The 23,347-nt window shown below is 57.4% G+C and overlaps 1 protein-coding gene across 1 annotated transcript in view; it reads right to left on the minus strand.

The window, feature by feature from the left end:
* PHF21B (PHD finger protein 21B) overlaps window positions 1-23,347 on the minus strand; it is an 85,397-nt gene that overhangs the window by 19,292 nt on the left and 42,758 nt on the right. Inside the window, exons 3-4 of the mRNA XM_074375696.1 lie at window positions 4,138-4,230; window positions 1,013-1,363 (exon numbers count right to left, since the gene is read on the minus strand). Of these exons, the coding sequence (XP_074231797.1) occupies window positions 1,013-1,363; window positions 4,138-4,230 (444 nt within the window). The remainder of the gene's footprint in view (window positions 1-1,012; window positions 1,364-4,137; window positions 4,231-23,347) is intronic.

Below are 23,347 nucleotides of genomic sequence, written 5' to 3' on the forward strand. Positions count from 1 at the left end.
TTCAACTTTCAACAACCAGCATCTGTTTGCATGGACTGAATAAGCAAAAAACCTTTTAAAACGACCACACTGAATGCTAGTGAGGGCGCAGTGAAGCAGGCACACTCATTCAGCAGACGTCTGCTAAGCACCCGCTCCGGACCCGGTGCTGCTGACTGGTCCTCTGTTCCTCCCGGGACCTCGCCATCTGACCCTGGCCGGCAGTAACTCCTTCAGCGTGGAGAATCCCTAGGGATGCTGCCCACGAGTGGGAGCACAAAAGCATACTCCCAGAAATACACTGAGCGCAATACATGCAGCTGCGTGAAAGCAGCTGACGCTCAGGCTAGCAGGTGGAAGGGACACTGGCCGTGAGCAAGAGTGGGACAGCCTGGTGGACCCTGAACTGAGAACAGAGAAAGAGAGATCGAAGAGAGGAGACGGCATAGCCCGCGCGGCACCAGAAGCCTCACACAGCCACCAAGGCGCTCGGAGGAAAGCAGGAAGAGGGTCTCAGCTCTAAATCTCGGCAAGAAATCACTGATTTTCCACTCAGGCACCGGGGGTCCAAAGAAGTCTTGGCTGACCTCCCTCCATCATCGGGGACCAGGCTTCAGTACTGGGGCCTCGTCCGGGCATCTGCTTGGCCTCACACGTTATTAATTAGTTAATTCACCATCCCAACGAATAATTCATTCACCAACCAATCATTCTTCTTCCATGGGCATTAATTCATTCAGCTGCACATTCTGTCCATCCCACACTCATTCGCTTGTACCCCCGCCACTCCCACACCGGTTCACTCCCCTGCTCACTCATTCAGTCGTTCACCGTCCCCTCCGTTCATTCATTCACGTGCTGGTCCTTTCACTAGTTGCTCATTCACACTCCATTTATTTGCTCGTCTGTTCACACCCCACTCATTCATTTGACCGCCTGATGGTTCTGCCACCTGGTCGTTCGTTCTGCCCGGGGCCTCATTCCGCTGGTCCTTCCCGGGCCAGCGCCTCCCGTGGGTGTGGGCGCCCCTCACCTTGTTGTCGGCACTGATGAGGAGGGGCTGGACTTTGATGCTGTCGCTGACCACGGACACGGCGGTGCTGGGGGCCATGGCGGCGGCATTGCTGGGGGCGGTGGAGATGATGGCGTAGGCCACACCGGCGCTGCTCAGTGGGGAGGTGATGGCGGCGGCCTCGGCCAGGGCCTGGGGCTGGCTGCTGGGCGTTGGCACATGGCTCACGGTGTTGTTGGCAGTGGGGAGGGCTGGGCTGGGGTTCTTGATGCTGACCACGGTGGCCTTCTGGAATGTTGGGGGCTGCTTGGGGGGCCGGTCCCGGCCTGGGGTGACAGGGAGGCTGTCTGGAATCAGAGTCTTTGGCCTAACCTGGAGAGGGAGGGACAGTTGCGTGGTCAGATAGATGCACAAACAGGGTGATGGCATGCAGCCCCGAGCAGAGCCAGGACTCAGGAAGAATCCAGAGCACAGGCTTGGACACCACCTGGCTCAGACACCCGCATGTTTGAGGAGAGGGGACGGCAGTTGTGAGGCCATGGTGCCACCAAGGTTGCCCGGGTCCCGGACTGGCACCGACCGGCCTGGGGGCTCTGGTCTCCAGTAACCTGAGTGGAGGGAGAGGTCTAGGGTGGTTTCCGCAGGGCTCCGTGACCTCAGGAGGTCCCCTCAGTCAGGCGGGCACCTTGTCTGTAAGTTCCCTGCAGGGCTGGTCTTTATTCCGGTGGCCTTTCCTCCTCCACCACAGCGGGCCCTCAGCACAGCAGGCCTGCCTTCTAAGCACAGAATCAACATCCCCACCACCAGAGGACACGCGGAGGCCGGGGTGAAGGCCTCATGCCTGCCCTGGGGATGGCCAGCCTGGGGTCGGACAAGCCTGTCCCGCTCTGACCTTGGCACAAGTGGTCAGGGTCTCTGATCCCCAGACACCAGGCTCGGAGCTGGACACAGACATTGATACCGAACGTGGAAAACAGAAAGAATCCCTCTGGTCCTCGCCAGGCCGTGGCTGCAGACAGTCACCAGCTCGGGGACTGCTCTGCTCTGGACCAGGGTGGGGCAGGTGGGGTGAGTGGTGGTCAGCGAGGACCCCAGCTGTGATCCCGGCTCACATCCCAGGGAGCCAGCCTGCACTCTGTCAGCCCCTCCCCATCATTCAAGGTTTGCCCACGTGCTCTGGTTCACACTGGCCAGCCAACAGTACATCATCCGGACTCTCAATGTGGGTCAGCTGGCCCCAGGCCACCGGGGCCAGACTCTGAACATAAGCTTAGCCAGAGGCTCAAGATTTGGTTCAAACATGTGGACCTTCAACCCAGAGAAACACATGTGAGAGACCCCAGAGCTCATGACCTTTTGCTGGTGCTACCTGGCCCCAGGCCCAGTCCTCCTCCCAAAGGAGCCTCCAGGGGTCCTCCCCGCCCTCCATGCGCCTTCCTTTCTCTGGGTCTGGGGTCGGGCCCCATGAAGGCTGCCTCTCCTGCTCCCCAAGTGGCTTCTGGCAACAGCAGCGGCCAGCAGCCAAGCTGGTGGGCACCTTTTGGCCTGAGCTGACCCACCTGGAGGCCACCGAGTTAATGGCAGGTCCAGACGTGTGTTGGGAGGAAGACGCAAGGGCAACACATGAGATCAAAGTCCCAGAGCAGCAAGGGGAGAGGAAGGCTCAGGAAAGGTGCAGAGGCCGAGCTGAGCGACTGCGTGAAGATGGCTCATGCCTGCGTATTTTGTGTTTAGCTGTGCACACGTGTGTGCGTGCGTGTGCGCATGTGCGCGCGTGAGCGTGCACGTGTGTGTGCGCGTGTGTTTGCAGTGCGCACGCTGGCGTGAAGGGAGGGGTGGGCCTTGGACTTTCACAGCTGAGGGGGCACATGAGAGCGAGAGCTCCTAGGGACACAGCACTGACCTTGGTCAGAAGCCTCTCCCCGGAGGCCCAGTCCTGACTGTCCCTTGCCCAAACACCTTCCATAGCTCCCCATTGCCAGCAAGTCACTGACAAGCAAAGCTCAACTCCATGACTCAACATGCGAGGCCCCCAAAGGCCCCCGTCTCCACCTCTGTGCCTGCTCCCACCTCCCCTTCCAGTGCTGCGAGGCCCGCGGTTCCAGCCTCCCACTGCCATCTGCCTGCAGTTCTCACCGGGTGCCCGTTCCCTGGGGCCTGCCTCCACCTTGGACTGCCAAGACTGTCCACCCTCAGAGGCCTGCTTCAAGCACCACCTCCTCCAGGAAGGCCTCCCTGACCCCCAAGTAGGCGATGGGCCTCTGCAGCGCTCTCAGAGCTCCTGGGAATCCTTCTGACTCAGCCTTCTGACTCAGTTCGTCTGATTCCTCATCTGTCCCCCTCCTGGAATCAGCCTCTTAGGGGCAGGAGCTGTCAAGTTCAACCCAGGCAGGCCCTCAGCGAGTGAGGCTGCTGTGAGGACAAGAGGGCCAGGGCAGCCCCTCCCTGTCCACGAGTTGGGGGCCTCTGCCCAGCCCTGTGGCCCCAGGACAGGCAGGAGCCGTGGTCACCTGTGCAGCCGGCAGCCCCCGGCCGCTCCGCGGCAGGTGCCCCACAGAGCTGAGCACTGGGGGTAACCCTCGGGCTTCTGCTCCGGGCCGGGCGCCGCAGTAAAGGCTTTGTGCCGCCCAATTCTGTCCTCACGGCCCCCAGGAGGCACCGGCACCCCCCGCCTTGGCAGACAGGCAGACTTGGCCAGGAAGGTTAACAGGCCAGGCGACTTGTCCGAAGTGTGGAGCCCAGTCAGGGGGCCCCAGCCCAGCGTCTGTGCCGTCTCCCAGAGGGCACCCGCTTGTGACCCACACTCAGAAGTCTTCATGACACGTGACCCAGTCCAGGAACAAACTGCTCACGAAACAATGCCTATGGTGTCTCTTGGTATTTTCTCTTCTGTTCTAGTCCAGCCTGGCTTATGCCATTAAAAAGAATTCCGGTCGTAATCCACTAAATCGACTCCACAGCTCTTCCCGGTGTGGAAACCGCGTGTGGTGCAAATGTCTCCTCTGAAGGATGGGCAAAAGAGACAGGAGTGGGGGGACTCCCACGTGGGTCATGCCCAGCTCAGTGCCCACCTAAAACCTCAGTGCTGAGGGGCCGCGTACGGACAGACAGACAGACACCCTGGGGCCCGCCCGCGGGTGGCTTACCTGAGGTAGCACTGCCGCTCCTTGCCCGGCCAACCTCTGCAAGGAGCTGACCTGAGGACCCGTGACAGGCACTGCAGTGATGGTTCCCAAAGCCTGGAAGACAGAGGAGGGCAATGCTGACGTGACCCTGCCCAGCCTGGAAACAGTGAGCTCTGCCCTCTCTCTGAATTACAAGTTGTTCAGTCACAAAAGTAACATATATCATGCAGGAACTTCTGGAAACCAGAGAAAGAACAGCATCCCAGAGAACAATCACCTTTTGTCCCACGTTAGCTGCCTTGTACGTACGTTTCCTATATAGCCGCACAGAGAATTCTGTAACCGGTTTTTCCATTTTTTACTTAAACACATGTAAGATTTCCCGATGTGGCTACACTCTTCATAAATCACTCCTTTATCGTCTTTCATTCAGCAGATGTCATGGTATTTCCTCAACCAATCCCCTCCTCTTAAAAAAATTTGGTTTTTTCCCATCCTTTTTTGATTAGTAATCAGCACTTGCAGTGCACATCTCTGTGATTGATGCCGTTGCCACATCACAGAGAATTTCTGCAAGGGTCTGAAAACAGGGGTCAGTGAGTGGGAATTTCAGGAGGCAGGACTATTTGGGGCCCCTGATACAAGTCCCCACCAGGCTACTCAGGAGGGGCGACGACCAGGGCTCACTCTGATGCAGACGCAGACCTCAGCCTCCCAGTCAGGGCTCTCTCCGTGCATGACCGGACGGCCACACCAGCAGCAGGGCGGGCATTTAGGGTGGGGAGACGGGCGGCGACACCTCCCCGGGACTCCAGGCCCACACAGATGCAGAGGGTGTGTTTTGGGGTGCCTGTCTACCTCAGGTCCCTTTTCTGGGAATCGCCACTACCTACAGCTGATGAAGGAGCAGTTCCACGCAGCCACCGTGGTACCCACAAGCCTGCCTGATGGAGAGAGGCACTCTCACTCGGAGCCAGCCAAGCCACCAGTGGCCAGTGACCAGAGAGGTTCTCTCTTGAACTTAGAAGCCGAAATTCTTAACAAAGTGTTAGCAAATCAATCCCAACAATAATAAAAAAAATGAATAATACATCCTGAACAAGTTGAACTTATCCCAGGAATGCAAGGCTGCTTCACCGTGGGAAAATCAGTCAGAAAAAAAATGGTACGGTTCTCTCAACAGCTGCAGAGAAAGCACCGAGCAAAATCCAAGGCATGAAAAAAATTTCAGCAAACTAGGAATGAAAGATAACCCAGTAAAAGGCATCTACAAAATGTGAGCAGCTACCATCAGACTTAATGATGAGAGAGAACGCTTCTCCGCTGAGGTCAGGACTGAGGCAGGGTGTCCTCTCTCTCCACTCCTGGCCGCCACTGGGCTAGAAGTCCTAGCCGCTGCAATAAGCCAAGAAAAAGAAATAAAAGGCCTTCACATTAGAAAGAAATAAAACTGCCTTTGCAGATGGCAGTAGCATCTATGTAGAAACTCTTATGGACTCTACCAAAAAAGAAAGCTGTTAGAACTAATAAATGAGTTTAGTGAGGTTGCAGGATACAAGATCAACATAGAAAGAGCAACTGTAATTCTACATACTAGCACCAACATTTAGAAATTAAAAAATGTTTACTAGCCATTTGCAGTAGAATCAAGAAATAAGGAATTTCTTATTGAAATTTTAATGAGAGAAATTTTTAAAAGACCTACCTAAAGAGAGAGACATATCATAACCATGGATCAGAGGCTCAGTATTGTTAAGATGTCAGTTCTCCCCAAACTGATCTATAGCTTCAATGCAACCTCCATTAAAACCTATCCCCCCCCAAAAAAGGTAGAAATTGACAAGATCCTTTTCAAATGCACGTGGAAATGCAAAGGACCCACAACAGCCAAAACAACTTGAAACAAACAAAAACAACATCAAACAAAGTAAAGGACTTACACTTCCTGACTTCAAGACCTGGTATAAAGCTATCATATTCAAGACTGTGGTATAGGTGTTAAGTTACACAAACAGATCAACGAAACTGCGTAGAGTCCAGAAACAGACTCACACATATGGTCAACTGATTTTCAGCAAAGACTGCAAAGTCCACTAATTAAGTGGAAAAAGGACAATTGTTTCACAAATGGAGTTGGAACAAGTGGATACCCGTAAAAACAAACGAAAACATAACTTCAATCCATACCGTGCACACATTAAAAAAAAAAAAAAAAAAACAGGTGGATCAGAGACCTAAATGTAAAGTCTAAAACTATAAAACTTCCAGAAGAAAACATAGGAGAAAACCCTTGGGGCTGTGGGTTAGGCAAGAGTCTTCGATACCACACCAAAAGCATAATCCATCTAGGAACAAATTAATAAGCTGAACTTCAAAAAAATTAAAAACTACTGAAGTTGGAAAGACAGTGTTAAGAGAATGAAAGAACAAGCCACAGACTGGGGAAAAAAAACATGTGCAAATCACCTCTCTGATGGAAGCCTTGTATCCAGAACACACAGGAGAACTCTCAAAACTCAGTAACTGGAAAACTAACGACCCAATTTAAAAATAGTTTGAACAGATACTTCACTAAAGAAGATATGCTGATGGCAAATAAGCAAATGAAAAGATACTAAACACCATTTGTGATTAGGGAAATATGAACTAAACCACAGTAAAAGACCACCACGCACCCATTCAGATGGCTACAATGAAAAGGCGGACAAGTCCAGAGCTGGTAAGGATGTGGAGCAGGGCCCCCATCACTCTTGGGAACATAAAGTGGTGCAATCACACTGGAACTCAGTTCGGCAGTTTTGTAAAAAGTTACACATGCTTGTACTGCTGTGGACTGGATGTCAGTGTCCTCCCAAAATTATGAGGAAACTAATCCCCAGGGTGATGGTATTTGGAGATGAGGCTTTGGGGTGACTAGGCCACACGGGTGGGGCCATCATGATGGGGTTAGCACCCTTATAAGGAGAGACTTGAGAGGGCTTGCTTCCCCCGCCTCCTGCCATGTGAAGACACAGCAAGAAGGAGTCTGCCATGATGTGAGTGTGTCCCCTTAAAAGTCACTTGATGGAGTTACAAGGCAGGGTCTTTGGGGGGTGCTTAAGCTCTGAGGGTGGAATCCTGATGAAATGAATGGGATTAGTGCCCCAAAAGAGGTTCCAGAGATTCCTAGCCCTTCCCCCAGGAAAGAATACAATGAAAAGTCTGCAGCCAGAAAGGGAGCCCTCACCTGACAGTGCTGGCACCCTCATCTCCGAAGCCCGGCCTCTAGAACGGTGAGCAATGAACCGCCGATTACAGTGAGCTACTGTGTTTTGTTACAGCAGCTAGAACAGACCGAGAAAGCATCCATCTGCAAACCAGGAAGAGGGTCCGCACCACAAACCAAACCAGCCAACACCTTCATCTTGGGCTTCTCCAGAACGGTGAGACAGAAATGTTTATTGTTAAAGCCACCAAGTAGATCATATTTTTGTTGCAGCAGTCCTGACTAAAACACTCCACTTCTAGGCATTACCCACGAGAAACGACAGCACGTGTCCAGACAGAGGCTTGTCTGTGAAAATTCACAGCAGCTCTCCTGTGATAACCCAAAATGGAAACAGCTGAAACATACAATAGTGGCTCTGCAGATGAACAAACTGTGGTATATCCATCCGATGGAATATTACTCAGCCATGAAAAAGGAAACAAGCAATTGATACACATAAACATAGATGAATCTCAACATAATTTTGCTGAGTGAAAGGACCCAGACAAGAAGGGAGGATGTATTATTGTATGAGGCCATTCATATGAAATTCCAGAAAACGCAAATTAATCTAAAGGGACAGAAAACAGATCAGAGGGTATATGGAGATGGGGAGAGGAGGAGGAAGGTGTTACAAAGGAGAAACTTCTGAGGGTGAAGGGTGTGTTTACTATCTTGATTCTGGTGATGGTTTCACAGGTGTGTATCTGCCAAACATATAGCACACTCTAAATATGTATATTGTATATGTTACTCCAACAAAGCTGCTAAAGATAAACTCCCTTCCTCTTTCCCCCCTTATGGCTCTCTGCCCCTGGAATGAGTGTCATCCTTCCCCAAATGACACAGCAGAGGGTCTCAGGCCCCACAAGTCCCAGAACTGCTTGTCCCAATAATGATAAGATGGCTCCTCCCTCCTCTGGAACGTGCCACCTGGCCCAAGTAGGCAAAACTCTGAGGTTCACGTCCTTCCAGCCAGCTGCCTGCCTCTGCATGGAGCCAAATTATCCATATTTACCTAGAAATTCACTGTGGACACGTGGTGGAACAGAGCTTTACATGCAAGACAGAGGGCATTAAAAACAGATGCAGGATAAAGAAGTTGTGGTATATTTACAATGGAATACTACTCAGCCATAAAAAAGAATAAAATAATGTCATCTGCAGCAGCGTGGATGGACCTGGAGATAGTTATTCTAAGTGAAGTAAGCCAGAAAAAGAAAGAAAAATATCATACAATATCACTTATAAGTGGAATCTAAAAAAAAAAAGACACAAATGAACTTATTTACAAAGCAGAAACAGACTCACAGACCTAGAAAACAAACTTACGGTTACCAGGGGGAGAAAGGGAGTGGGAAGTGATAAACTGGGAGTTCGAGATTTACAGATACTAACTACTATATATAAAATAAACAAGTTTATGCTGTAAAGCACAGGGAACTATATTCAATATCCTGTAGTGACCTACGATGGAAAAGAATATGAAAACGAATATATGTATATGTATATATATATATATATATATATATATATATATATATATATATATGACTGAAACACCATGCTGTACAACAGAAATTGACACAACATTGTAAACTGACTATACTTCAATTAAAAAAAAAAAAAAAGACGCAGTCACTTTATGAGAAAGCGTCTCCATCCACTGTGCCATTCCCTGTCCCCCTCCAGCACCGCCCTGTGCCCACATTCTCAAAGATCCTGCCCCAGCTTCCGTAAAGGGAGGGAAGGCGGTGCCCTCCCCCTTGCCGGACCTGCTGTCACATCAGCGTCAGCCGCGCAGCCTGTCTGCGGTCAGATCCCTGGACCCGGCCTAGACTTGCGCAGGTGGGAGGCAGGCTTGGGGGAAGCACTATTTGATTAACGAGCTTCCAGGTGATTCTGCCAACGTGGGGGCCACGGGCCAAAAAGAAGCTGGGCTGTCCCTCCAGCAGGTTCGGCAATGAAAGGCCCACAGGTGCACCATCACTCCATCAGTGGGTGGAGCCACGTGGACCCTTAGGAGCAGGGATTCCCGCGTGGGTGATGGGCCCACGAACCACTAAGGCAAATCCAGGTCCAACACCTACAGGAGCCAGAGAGCAGGCACGAAGCTTCTTTCCCTGGGGACTCCCTGCCAGCGAAGATCTCCAAACAAGCACTTCGGATGAGGGGCGTGTGCGCCTGCGCTTTCCCAGCTTGTGTGCACCTTCAAGTCTGCGAGGAGAGGCGTGAGGGCGGCTGTGTGTCCGTGTCTGGGCACATTACTGCACCAGCCGTTTGGTTCTCCGGCATCCACTTTGGGGCATGTGCCCTGTGTGTTTCCATATGGATTCTTCTCTGGGTACCTCTTCTGCTCTGTGTCCATGGGTCTCACAGGCACCAGTGTCTGTGGTTCTAAGCCTTCTTTCCAGACTGGCACTGAGCAGTCTCTCCCGCCTTAGGACACCGGTGACTTCCGTCCGTGGGCCTTAGAAATTCACAGTCAGGGAGGGGGAGGGGGGACCACAAGAGGGAGGGATGGGCCAAGGCTGCTGGAGAGGCAGAGCCCTCGAGGGTGGGGTGGGTCGGGGGAAAGACAGGGGGAGCTTCAGTTTGACTGCATTCTCAAATACTCAGTTACTAAGAAAAAGACACGAGCTGCCACGGGGAAAATGCTGAACACCTGTGGGATGTTCACAGAACAAAGCATTCACCTCCCGACTCCCGCCCAATGGCCGCATTCACACCGCTGCCTGGGCCTCGAGGTGCCCGGCAGCTCTTTAAGGAGCATCTCCAGTGTCTGGGGGTGCCCTCTGTGCCGGGGCAGCAGGAGGAGCGCAGACGACCTGACGACTCCCTGGGTCACAGCCCAAAGTCCCAGGCTTTGGGGAGGAGCTTGCTACAAGCAGGCTGCTGAGCGGACCCTCGGCCGCACCGCTGCTGGGAGTGGTAGGCTTCCCCCCAGGTCACCACAGCCCCGTCCACGGCCGTCCACCTCCCGTCTGTGCTCCAGGGCTTCCGGGCACCCTCCAATCGCCATCTATTTGCTTCTCTTGCTCGAAGGCCGACCACGGAGCGCATTCTTCCACGTCCCTATAAACCTTTAATTAACAAGCTGAAGAGACATTTTATCTGGCAGGGGCTGACCTTTCTGCTCCGAGGAGGAATTTATCGGTAGCGGCAGAAACAATCATCTCAGAGACTATTTCACAAGCACTGGAGAGTTTATAGCTGCACTTTTGTCAAGATAAATGAGCTCCTTATGACTACACTTACAGCTCTAAGCATTTTAATAGGGGGAAAAAAGGGCCATAAAAGTCAAAGATAACTTCACATTTTTCCTGCATCGGTGGAGTCCCTGGGGCGGCCTGCGACACCGGGGAGAAGCTCAGTCACGGCCGAGGCAGGTGGGAGGCACCGAGGAGACAGGCGTCGTGCTGACTGTACTCGCGGTGGGGAGCTGGGCTCATAAGCTGGCTCTGACACCAGCTGCGTGTGGCCCCTTAGCTCTCTGCACCCAATCTCCTCTTCCACGACACGGGGAGTTCCTGCTGCACCAGGCAGAAGAGGGTCAAAGAGATGGGTGCCACGGAGTCAGCGCTGCGCCCGGTGCGCGTCCCACTCCGTGAGCGCTGGGTAGGGGGAGCGGGCGGCCCCAGCTGTGCCCGGAAATGGGGAGGGACAGGAGGGCGCTAAGGGTGTGCCTGGGAGGAAGGTACACCCTGGGGCCCTGGCGGGATGCGCGGGGCTGGACCGGCGGCACAGCCTCGGGCCTGCTAAGCTGACTCCAAGGGCTCCGACAGCTGGGGGACCGGCAGGCACCGCCGGCAGCACCAGAACCGGAGGCCAAGCAGAGACAAGAACCACGCGACCAGCTCACGGTGGCCGAGTCTCCCACGCGCCACGGCCCCGCACACGCGCGGGTCAGGGAGCTCAGTCCTCCAGACTCTCTGTCCTCCCTGCAGGAGTGGAGGCGGTGGGGGGGTCACAGTGCATCCCCCCACCACCCACGAGGCCTCTCAGCCCCTGCCCCGGGCCGCCGCTGTGGGACTCAGGAGGGCTGGGTTTCTTCTCGCCTGAATACCAGTGTTGGTATCGACACAGATCTGCAGATAAAACTGTAGAAAAACACACGGGGAAGCCCTCCCACAGTAAGAGACACCCACAGCATGCCCTGTCCCCCTCCTGCCGCGTAAGCACACACCTGAAACGCCAGGACATCCCCCGCGGAGCCGTGTCACCAGGACCTGCCGCACACGGCTACACCAACCTCCCACTGCCCCCAAACACGAGGCCACTGCCTGGTTTCTCCAGGGGAGGAGGTGGGGACTCTCATGCCCCCCGTGCCTTTCGTACGAGGTCACCCAAACTGCCATGTCCCCCCAGGCCACCTGCACACCACCAGGTTCCAGTTATAGCCTCCAATCCCCAGCCAGTCCTTCCAGACAAGGGGGAGACTGTTACTCCTACGTACTGCACACCCCGTCACCACAGAGACGTCCAGCGGTCCTCGTTAGAGGATGCCATGTGTTTCCAATCCAGACCTCATTGAATAAGGGGGACAAGGCTCTTGAGAGGTTCGCCCCCCATCCAGGGCAGCCAGGGGGCCGGTCTTTGTCCGCTGAAGCCCTAAGGCTGGAGAGGGGCACCCCCAGGCTCCCCTGCAGACCCAGAGCCTTTGCCCTTTGCCGAGGAGTGGGCAGGTCCTCCGTACCCTCAGCGCCCATCCCAGGATATGGTTCCTGGTTCCTTCCAGGGAAAACCCTCACTGAACAGTGGAAAAAGCAGCCCACCCAGTGGGCCACTTTCAGCCCCCAACCGCCTGAGAGGCTTCTGAAAGCACGGCCCCAAACTGGCCCAGGGGAAAGGTCTGCGCCCTGAGCGGCCGGGGACACGGCGCCTGGACTGCAGCAGCCTGTTGCTGAGTTGAAACAACAGGGTTTCACACCACGCCTGGCCTGGGAGGCCCTCGGCCAGGCCTCTGTGTCTCTTCATCGCCCACCGGGGAAGAAAAAGCAGAAGTTGAGTTTTGCTAAAGGAAGCCATCAGGTGCTGGGATCCCCTTGCATTTACTGGAACACTCTGCCATGTCTACCTCCCCACCAAGGGACGCCGAGGCCAGGGGCTGGATGTCACACCACAGCCACGCGGCCAGTCTATGGTAGGGCCCAATCTCACCGGAGCCTGAGCCCTTGGCCACCACGGGAACCCCAAACATCGGGGGGTTCCTGGGGCCCGTACACCCTCAGTCCCCAAACATCCTTACCAATCTGCCCCCTAGTTTCATTCCAGGTGAGTTCATCCCCAGCCCCTGCTTGGCATCACCCCCTGCTCAGCTGCCCACAAACATCCTTGTGGTGCAAGGTGAGTCCTGGGCTGAGATTCTGAGCCAGAGGAGAGCATTCAGGACTTGGAGCTCAGGGGGCAGGAGGGCAAGCGAGCGCCTCCCAGGAGCCGGTGCCCCTTGCGTGATCAGCAGGGGAGCCGAGGCCAGGTCATGGCCTGACTCCTAAGGAGCTCAGACTACATCCCCGGAGCAGCGGTCCCCGAGGAATGCGGCTACACTACACAGAGACGAATGTTCCTCTTTATCTGACCTGGGCAGCTGGGCCCCAGTCAGCAGGAGCAGGAGTTCCTGGGAGCCTGGCTCCCCTGCAGGAGGAGGAAGTGCCCTGTATCCCAAGTGCCCTGTATTGGGGCACAAACCACTATTAACTTCGTCTGGGAGGCTGATATCCCACAGGGGCCCAGGGTGCTCACTGCCAGGTCTGCGTGCTGAGCGGGGCTTCAAGGACCGCAGTGTCCCCTTCTCCAGCCCCTCCGATGACCGAGAAAGCATGTGCTGAGCTGACCAGAGCGGGGCTCCTGCTTTCTGCACCCCACGAGGCTCCTGCCTCCGCCTGGCTGGGTGGGGAGTGGGGCAGCAGCCCCAGGCCTCTGAGAGCCACACAGGACAGCCCAGGAGGAGCCCGCTTCCAGGCCGCAGGCCGGCTGAGCGGCGGCACAGCTTCTCGAGCTGCAGTCCTCCCTGCCTCCCTGCATCCCTGTGACGTGGGGCAGAGGTAAGCCTGCAGCTCCAACATCCGTAAGTGCCAATAAATGTTAATATCACACAAGCACCACTCTTACCGTCGTGTGAAACCGGTTTATTATTCACAGATGAAACCTGACCGCCGCCTTTATCACTGTGGAGGAGACAGGGATAGTTCCGTGTGCTCCCGGCGGGCTCTGCCAGCCCCAGCTCGGGGCCCCCGCGCCTGCTCCCTGCCTCCACTAGCCCCGAGCTTGTCCACAGGGGACTGTCAGGGGCCTTTGGGGTTCATGTGAAAACCCAGGGAAAGGCAAAACTCCCTTTGCTGCCCCGTGTCTTGGAAGCCCCCTCCTCCTGGCCCAGGTCGTACCTACAGCTGAGACCCAGCACACACCCGGACCACGCGGTACCGGTGGGGGCCAACCAACCCGCACTCGAATTTCATCCCCTGTCCTCACCTCCGGAGCAGGGGATCAAGAACCACCTTCTCTGTTCCCAGGACCAGAGGGGCGGGCAGGAGGCACCTGGCCCAGAGCCACGGGTGTGATTCATTCAGTGGGTCCTCAGTTCACAGATGCCTATCAGGGACCCACAGTGGTGACAAGGGAGGCGGAGGGAAGGACTCGAGGGGGATGGCACTGGCAGGAGGGCAACGAGGTCTCCTGATGAAGGAGGGACAAGCATGCCCAGGCCTGAGGGTCCCCTTCTGGGCACACCTGGGGCCACCCGTGCCCATGTGCACAGGGACCAGACGGGAGCAGGCTCACAACAGTGTCTGCGACGGGGAAAACTGGGAACAGCTCGGCTGTCCCCTGGGACAGATCAACTGGAATGCTCTCATGATGGAAAAGAGGCGTCGGGGAGTCCACGCAGGCTCTTGGCTGGAGAGGTAGGGGGTCCGAGTGGCCCACAGCGCTGCGCAGACCCGTTTAGATCTCCCCTCCCAGGACCAGCCGTGGTCGTCAGGCTCTTGTCCACAGGCACCCACACCCACTGGCCCCTGCCCTGGGCATCCTGCCCTCTCCCCAGGTCTGGGGCGTGGTCCCCAGTGCTCAGCAGCTCCTGGGAGAGGGGAGCTACGCCCCGGGGCCTCTCAGGAGACCACAACACCGAGCCTTGAAAACAAGCACCCTCCTCCAAAACCCGCTTCTTCAAGCCCCTCACGGGGAGTCATTTTCTGAAGCTCCGATTCTAGGGACGCTGCCTACTCCCCGCCCCAAAGCAAACCTGTTTACTGAGCACCTGGGGCGGGTGGGGGCACAGCTGCCAGCACAGGGGGCTCCAGCCAGGCTGGGTCCCGGTGACCCTGGCCGAGCAGGGCCGGCCGAGGCGGGCTGCCCGGGGCCAGTTAACCAACGCAGTGGTCTTTACAGAGGAGGCCATTCTTAATCAGAAAGCCCCAGAAAACACAAGTGGCTACTCTGTGCTGACATTTAAAACACCCTTTTGGCAACCCCCAGTGTGGCAAAGCGGTTTAATTAACTTGAAAGGGTGTAATTTTATGCTATTTAGTAGGAGATACACACTCCAAATGGCATCGTGGACTGAGAATCGGGGGCTGTGATCTTGAGAGTGAAAAAAACCAGCCATGAGTCCCTGGCAACCACAGGTGTGGGGTGGGGGGCCGTGGGGGTGGGGCATGCTGGGAGCTTCCCTCCAGATGGCGGCCTCGGAAGCCGCGCCAGCTCTGGGGCGGGGTGTCCGCAAGGCCGCGGCCCATCAACTCACCTGGGAAACAAACGCAGCATCTGAAGGAGAACTGGCCTTGGGGGGGCCAGTCACAACTCCCTGCCAGTCCCCTCCGCCGGGCCCTGCGGGCGCCAGTTCTCCGAGGGGGAGGTACCGCCTTCCTGCCCAGCTCTGGCTGTAGGCATGTCCAAGGTCACAGGGGTGGGTGGGGGGCTCCTGGATGGGAGCCCCTGGCTGGACGCTGCCCCCATCCCCACTGAAGGGGCCTCTTAGGGAGGAGACCAGCCTCTCAGCTGTGAGGCAGGATGGGTGAGGCGGTGTGACACACAGAGGACCCAGGAGCTGGGGCTGCAGCCTCACTTGGATGCTGGAAAGACCCTGGGGCTAGTTTCCCTTCCTGCCTGACCTCTGGAATGATGTAGTAAAATCTGGTACCGAAGGGCATGGGCTGGTCTCCAGGGCTGCAGGGGAGGAGGCACCACGGGGACCGCTCCCTCTCCCCGGGGCCTGGGGCGAGAGGAAGGCGTGGAGTGGTGGTGCCCACCCTTCCTGGTCCCCTGGTCCCCACAGACTGCCTGTCCCACTCGCCTCGTGCTCCCCGCTATCTGCGACTCGGGAGCCGTTGTGTCTGCCCCTCAGCAGGAGGCCCCGGAGCTGCTCCCTGGGCCCTTGGACGCAGGGGCACGCATCGTCAAAACAGATCCCCGCGAGGGTGAAATGCAACCTGCAGGCGTGTTAAACGGGCTCTCCCCCACCGACCCCGGACCTCCATAAAACAGTCATTCAGGGAATCTGATTTCCACATGTGATCGGCTGACGCACACTCCCACTGGCCCCAGCCTCATCATCCTGCCACCTCCAATGCCCCAGAATCTAATTTAGGGGACCCACATCTGCATGGCTCCATGGGGTGCCCGCCACAGCCCGGTCCCTCTCCCCTTTTGGGAGAGGCCCCCTGCAGTGAGCCTCACGTGGGCAGTAGTGGGGAGGGGCTCGCCCCAACCCCCGGAGGCAACTGGGGGGTTTTCGACAAACATCTACACCCAAGTAACCACCACCCAGACCAAGATACGGAACACTCCAGGAACCCTGGAGGCTCCTGAGAGCCCCACAAAGGACGGTCTGGCTGGGGGAGCAAGGTCCTGCCCTTGGCAACCAGCTCCTGGTTTGATTTACCGACCCGGCAACTGATAGGGAAACAGGATTAAATCCCCACTACTTAATCCGTTGGCACTAATTAGACTCAGCATGTTTACTGACCAGCTATCCTGTGCCAGGCCCCGTGTGGACAGAAGTAAGCAAGGTGAGGGTGCCGCCCTGTCTGTGGGTGACAGGCTCCAAGCCAGTCCAAGCCAGCGCAGGTCCAGGATGTCAGCCAGGATCTGACACTTCCCAACCAGCAGGGACCTGGTGGATGGAGGTCCCACCATCAGGGAAAGGGCGTGGGGGTGTTTGACGTACACAAGGCACCTCTGCGTCGAGGTGGCTTCCACAGTTCTAAGGGATGAGTTCAGGGTCCCAACATGCAGATGAGGGAAGTGCAAGGAGATGAAGTGACCTGCCCCAGGCGAGTGGCTGGTGAGACATGCGTGGGAGGGGACTCTGAGGGGGACTGTGGCCCTCAGGTTTCAAGTGGACAGTCCTTCCACCACCCTGCCCCCACCCTTCCTTCTCTCCCCTCCTCCACCTGGTCCTGCAGGATGAGACCAGGCCACAGGGAGGAAGGGACGACTCACAGAGGGCTCAGGGACGCTGGGGGGCTCGGCACGCAGCTCAGACACACAGGGGACCACAACACTTGGTGGCAGCACTTTGGGAACTGGGAAATGATGCTGATGGTGGATCCCAGGGGTCACTCTTCTGCATGTGGCTCTGGGCGGTGGGAACCACACTGAGCTCGGGGAGGGGGAGGCGGGAGGACCTGGTGAAACAATCCCGGCGGTGCCTCCAGGAGTGACTCCGACCGGCACTCTCACCTCCTGATTCAGTTTCCCCATGTCTATGATGGGGCCACCAGCACCTAGGGGAGGCGGCAGACAGGCCACTAGACAATACCTTCAGAACCTGGCAGTGAGACAACCCAGGCCGAGGGCAGGGAGTGTGGTGGGGGTGGCAGAGTGCCCTGTGTGGCAGGCACCAGCCGGCACCCCCAGTCTGCGGGGGAGAAAGCCCCCGCCTGATCCTCCGTCTTTCCCCAGCAGACTGCCGGGGGCCAGACCCACCTTAGGCGGAGCGAGGACCGAGGGCTCGCCTCTGGGCCGCTTCCTGGTCTTGCTGAGATCTGTGTGGAGCAAAGGCAAGGGGACACAGGCAAGGCTGGCCGGACCAGGTGCTGTGTGGACGCTGGCCGACTCCCACCAGAACCCACCTCTGGCCTCCCCATGTCCAGAGGTTGACCCTCTGCATGGGGGAGGCCGGGGTAGATCAGCCAGGTGGCCACAGACATGGGGCCACATGATGGGAGACTCTGTGTGGCTGTCCTTCCTCTCAGCGAGCTTAACTGGGGCCAGAGGCCCTACTACTGCCAAGTTCCCCCCAGGCATGGCCTAACACAGCCTGGCCTAAAGGACATTCTCCAGAGCATGGATGTCCCCTGCAACCCTGTAAGCAACACGAGGGGGCCAAAGCCACCCCCAAGCACACCTGTGCCAGGCAGACGCCAAGGCACAATGAGCTTTCCTGAACGGCTCCTTCCTTCACTCCCAGGTGAGCAGTTGGGCAGACTTTTTGGGACCTTTCCTCTGATTCACCTTGGCCAGGCAAGTCCCCAGGGATGGTGGTCTGTAAATACCACCCCCAGGCCAGTCCGTAGTTAGTACAGTGATGAGAGTGTGAAATTGGGCCAGAAGATGGTGGGGGAGAATCTCTTCACACTTCCACACCTTTGCACGCACACAGGTACCAGTGCACGCACACGGACATGCGCACACTGCCCCCTGCCTGGAACACCCTTCCCGGTTTCTGTGCTGGGCCACCAGCCCTCCCTGGACCTCACTCAATAAAGCAGTGATGCTCCCCAAGCCCAGCGCTGCTGAAGGAAGCGCTGGCTGGCTGCCTGGCCCCCAGGGGACTCACTGGCTGGGTGGTGGGCGGGGCACCAAGACCCTCCCCCAGCTTCAGACTGGAGCACATGACCCAACCTGGCCAATCACAGCACTGGATTATCTGGGACCTATTACTGGTTTAGTGGGCCGGCATATGACCCAGTGGAGCCAATCAGAATCCTTCCCTGGGACTGAGTCTCCAGCAGGGAGAAAGACGCTGTCCTGCCAGGGATCCTTGCTCAGGAACCGGAGGTTGTCCCCTGACCCTGGGGCCCCGGAAGATCACCGCTGGGCTGGTTCACACTGATGACGGCCCAGGGTGTCACCCTCACCTCGTGAGTAAAGGGGAGGGCACAGAGTGGGAGCCCCATACTTGCGGCTCTCTGCTTTGGGGGTGAAGGCAGCGCCTGCTTCGCCCATGGGGAAACCCCTGGGGCCTCTGAAATCTTGACACCTGGTTAAACACACACCTGCACACAATGTAAGTACCTATTCTGAGTCAAGGAAAAAAGCAGAGCCTTCAAAATGCCACTCCAGCCAAATGCCCACACGTGCCCGTGGTGGTCCCAAGGAGTCGTGGAGGTCTGTCCACTGTCACCTGCACCATCACGTCCGCCCCGCAACGTGCTCCCTGGGACGCCAGCCAGGAACTGCAGGAAAGCAGCCCAGAGTCCTGGAGTCAAATCCTGGCCCTGCCCCCGATGGGCTGTAAGACCCTGCACAGTCATCACACTCCCTGAGCCTCAGTTTTCCTCATCTGTAAAACAGGGACAATTAACATGCATGCAGATTGGCTGTGACGGTTAAAAGAGGAGTGTGTGGCACACACCTGGAGCTTAGGAGTCCCCGAAAAAGCTGCACAGAGGTAGGACAATGTGGCTTCAGGCAGCCGTGCCTTTGATTAGGCTACCCACCCTCCCCGAGCCTCCGTTTCGTCATCTCTAAAATGGGGATGCGGATGTCATCTTCCTAGGGTGGTGAAGAATCAGGGAGATTAGGAAGGTAAGGTGTTCAGCTGCCCCGTCTCTGCCCTCCTCCAGGAACCCCAGGCCTTGAGCAGAGCCTGCGAGCTGGGCCCGGTGACCTGCTGAGCTGTGCTCTGCGTGCAGACGGTGTCCCCCAGGGGGACACTCAACGCTCTGTCCTCTCTGCTGGGGTAGTCTTAGAAGGAACAGTATTTCTGATGGAAATGAATAAAGTGCTGAAAACAAGCTTTAGACTTTGAGCTGAATGTCCTGGGGCGGGGTGGGGAGGGACAAATCCTCACAGGCTAAATGTAGCCAAAATCACCTCCCAGGAGGGTCCTGACCAGGTGGCACTGCTGCCTTCTCTCCCGCAATGAGTGCGGGGGCCATGGCAACGCACGGGGTCCTGCTCCAATACCCCCGCCTCCAGGTGGCCCCGGAGGGCTCCTCCCAGCACTGTCGGACAGGGGAAGGGGCGTTGCTGGGTGGTGGAGGCAGGGACCAGGGAAGCCACTAGCAGCCAGACCGGTTCACAGCGGCTCCTGGCAGAGGCCTTTGTGAGCTCACGCTCTCCCCTTGACCTGGCAGAAATGCCGGCCCCTGGCCTGCAGCCCCCATCTCACTGTAAATGCCCCCACTCCCAAACCCCTCTCCTCTGAGCTCCAGGCCCGCACAGGACATCCCCCCAACCCCGGACGCCTCCCCTTCCTCTCAAGCCAGCTCCTCTTCCCGGGTCCCTCATGGCAGGGAGGGGTCCCACCACTGCCGCCCTGTGACCGTGTCACGCCTGGGCTCAGGTCGGCCCCTCTTTCCATCACGGAAGTCTTCTCCGAACCCCCTGGCCAGGTGGGAGCCGGGGCCTCATGAACCGCGGGGGTAGGGGAGACGACACGACACTTCGAAAAAGAGTTTGGTGTTTCCTACAAATTAAACACAGCCTGTGCGCTAGGACCTGGCAACTTCTCTCCTAGGTACTGACATAGAGGAATGAAAATGTGTCCTCAAAATGGCATGCCCACGAATGTCCAAAGTAGCCTTATTCATTATCGCCCCAAAGTGGGAAAACCCAAGCGTCCGTCAGCTGGAGAGTGGACAGCCATGGTGACACATCCGGGCCACGTGACGAACAGAGCAGAGGGCGAGGCGGGCCCACCAGCAGCAGGGAGGAGCCTCGAGCGAACGCAGGGGGCCAGGAAGGCCACTTCTGAACGGCCCCGCTGACACGAAGCTCGTGGAAGCGAGGAAGGTGGGAGGAGTGATGGGACAGGGCACAAGGGCCCCTCCCTCCTGGGGGGATGAGAATGCTGTCTTCATGGGGGGGCAAGGCACTTGGTGTGTACAACTGTCAAAACTCATCAAACAGTAAAGACCTGTGAATTTCAATGGGTGTAAATTACATCTCAAGGAGAAAAAATTACGTATTTAAGAAAATGGCAAGAGCTGCAGCTCCAGCCCCCACGGGAAGAAAGGAAAACGGGGGCGGGGGCTGCTGGAGGGGCGCGGGCTGGAGTGCAGCCCCACGGCCCCCGGGGGAGACGAGGGTCACCACCCACCCCCCGCCACCTCCTGGCGGCCTCACAGCCCCCGCGCTGCGTGCGGACTGGAATCGAGTCCTAGGCACGTCGACCAGGGCCTGAGGGGCAAGGCGCCGTCTCCAGGAGGGGACCGGGGACCCGGGAGTGGGTCAGGAACAGGTGTGGTTTCTGGGTGGTGCTGAGACAGCGCTGGAATCAACATGGGCCGTTTATGGAGATAAAACACACACTGGTCTCACGATCATAGACAGGACTTCACTGTCCTGTTACAGACTTCTGTTCTCATCCCTCTGATGAGCACCCGAAACTGCAGAGAAGGGGTGGTGGGTTAGGGGCTGGGAGGGATAGAGGACTTCCCCAGACCGCACTCTGGCTCCCGGCGGGCACACGTGTGCCAGCAGCACTGGCAGCGGAGGAACAGCCCGGAGATGCAAGGTGGACGAGGCAGCACAAGAGGAGGCAGGGAGGCCAGGGGGACGTGCGACATGGGGACAAGGCATGGAGGCCAGGGAGCTCTGGAGGGGGGTTTTAAGCAGGAGGGTGACAGGAGTCGTGAAAAATCCCAGGCAGAGCCCAGAGTTCGGTGGTGGGGACACACATACGAAACGGGTGACGCCCCCGCCCTCAGGAAACTCACTACCTGGGGGTAGAGCGCGTGGACAAGCCTCTGCCGCTCTGAGCCTCGTGTCCCCACCTGTAAAAGGGAACAGTCAGGGGAAACCACAGAGATGCCTGAAACACCGCCGACCTCCCCCAGGCACCGTGCGGTTAGATGGCGAGGAAATGACCCACACCTCCCCGTGGCAAGAGGGCCTGATCTGCGGCCGGCCTCCAGGCAGGCCTGCTTCAACCCCTCCAGTCCACTCGATTATTCCCAACATGAAACCCGGCCCTTAAATTCCGCCGTGAGTTCTAATTATCAGCATTAGCATTGCTGATCTTCCGCCTGCCCGCTGCGAGCGGCTCCAGAGGCGGCCGTGGTCCAGCACCGCATCCTCGTGTTAATAAGCTGGAATAAATGAGGCCGCGCTGAGCAGTGGGGCCCACAGGATGCAGGAACATTTTAACTTCAGATTTGGGGTCTCAAGTTATGAGGGACAACCAGAGGGAGGAGCAGGCCCCACCCCTGGGGGCCAGAGCAGGAGGCCGAGATGCGGCCCGGGTCAGTCGGGGTGCTGGAGGACGGACGGCGCGGACGGGCCTGGGCTGCTGGGCTGGGCTCTTGAGGGAGGGGGACTTTCTGTTCAAGTTGCACAGATGAGTGGGCCCCTCATGCCATCCCCGCCCGGCCTTGTTCCTGCACACACCCGGGGGCCGGGACAAAGTGGGGCACAGCTCAGAGGGAGCCCGTCTCATCAGCCTTCACTGAGGGGGGAAAAGAAGGGTCACTCTCGGCCACGACCCCAGCCCTCGGCCCCTCCGAATGCACCCGCACCTGTCCCTGGCGCAGACTGTGGACGCCCTGGGGTCCCCCAAAGTGCTGAGGGTAAAAACAATGAAGCAGCAGCACTCAGGAAGGAGAATCAGGAGGTCAGGGAGCGAACAGACACCAACAGCCAAAAAGGCACGCAGGGCCTGGGACACCTGCTCCCCGAACCGCCCTGCTGGGCAGAGGCAGCGGCAGACGCACGGGGGCTCCCTGCCCTCAGGGGTCATGGGCCTCCCCCCTCCCCCAACTGGGACCTCCCCCTCCCACCCAGGCTGGGGGTGGGCTGGACAAACCAGGGCCCACATCCTCGCCTGCATCCTCCAGTGAGGTGGACTCGTGGTCCACTGTGCACAGGAGCAGACGAGACACACACAGGGGGAGGTGTCCGCCTGACCTGGGGACCGGCCAGCTTACTGTCATTCATGGAATTTAATTTTGTGTTAGTATGTCAACTTCTAAACATTCCAGCTTGTTCCAACTTTTAAAGGCTCAATAAATATTCATTGAATGAGTAGAGAGATTAGAGAATAATGGTAATTCTGGCCCTTACTGAGGCCCTGCCACGTGCCACACAGTCATGATTGTATTTACTCCTTCAGGAACCGCCGGGGTGCTCACAATTACTTTTCCTTTCCACCCAGGAGGACACAAAGGGCCAGGAGGCTCAGTGACCTGCCCAAGGTCACTCAGCTTTGAGCCCATGATCCACACGGGGGGAATCCCAGAGACCGTGGGGAGGAGTGCGCCAGGGCACCGCCAGGCCGCCTCCCAGTGTCCCCAGGTGCCAGGCCTCCCTGCAAACTGGGCAGTGCTGGGCTCCTGGGGGCCAGGCGTGGTGGTAACCCCAGTTGGCCATGGAGCTGGCTTTTGGGGGGCCGTCTGCCCGGGTAGGTCAGGGCAGCCTGCCCCTTTGTGCCTCAGGTCCTGCACCCACAGCCTCTCTCCTCCTCTTCTCCTGCAGGTCTGGTTTCATTTCATCTCGGTCAGAACAGCAATGGGCACAGGAGGTGGGGGCAGAAAGAACAGAGGACTACAGACCCCACAGAAGCTGCGGACGCCCCGATTCTCTGACCTTGTGGTAGATGCGGGGTGCAAAATGGTCAGTCAACTCCGTCATCCACACAAACAGGGGCTCGGAGGGCTCAGCCTCGACTCTCACAGCCCGTGCCTCAAAGGCCCGCACTGCGCACCTACTGTGTGCCGGGCACCCGGCTGCGGGCGGGCCTTTGGTCCCGCCGGTGGTGACTGACCAAGGTGAGGGCAGTGGGGGCCACACCGGAGCAACGTGGGGTAGGGAGGCCCCGCCCAG

Source organism: Camelus bactrianus, chromosome 12 (assembly GCF_048773025.1).
Source record: "Camelus bactrianus isolate YW-2024 breed Bactrian camel chromosome 12, ASM4877302v1, whole genome shotgun sequence".
Lineage (NCBI taxonomy): Eukaryota > Metazoa > Chordata > Mammalia > Artiodactyla > Camelidae > Camelus > Camelus bactrianus.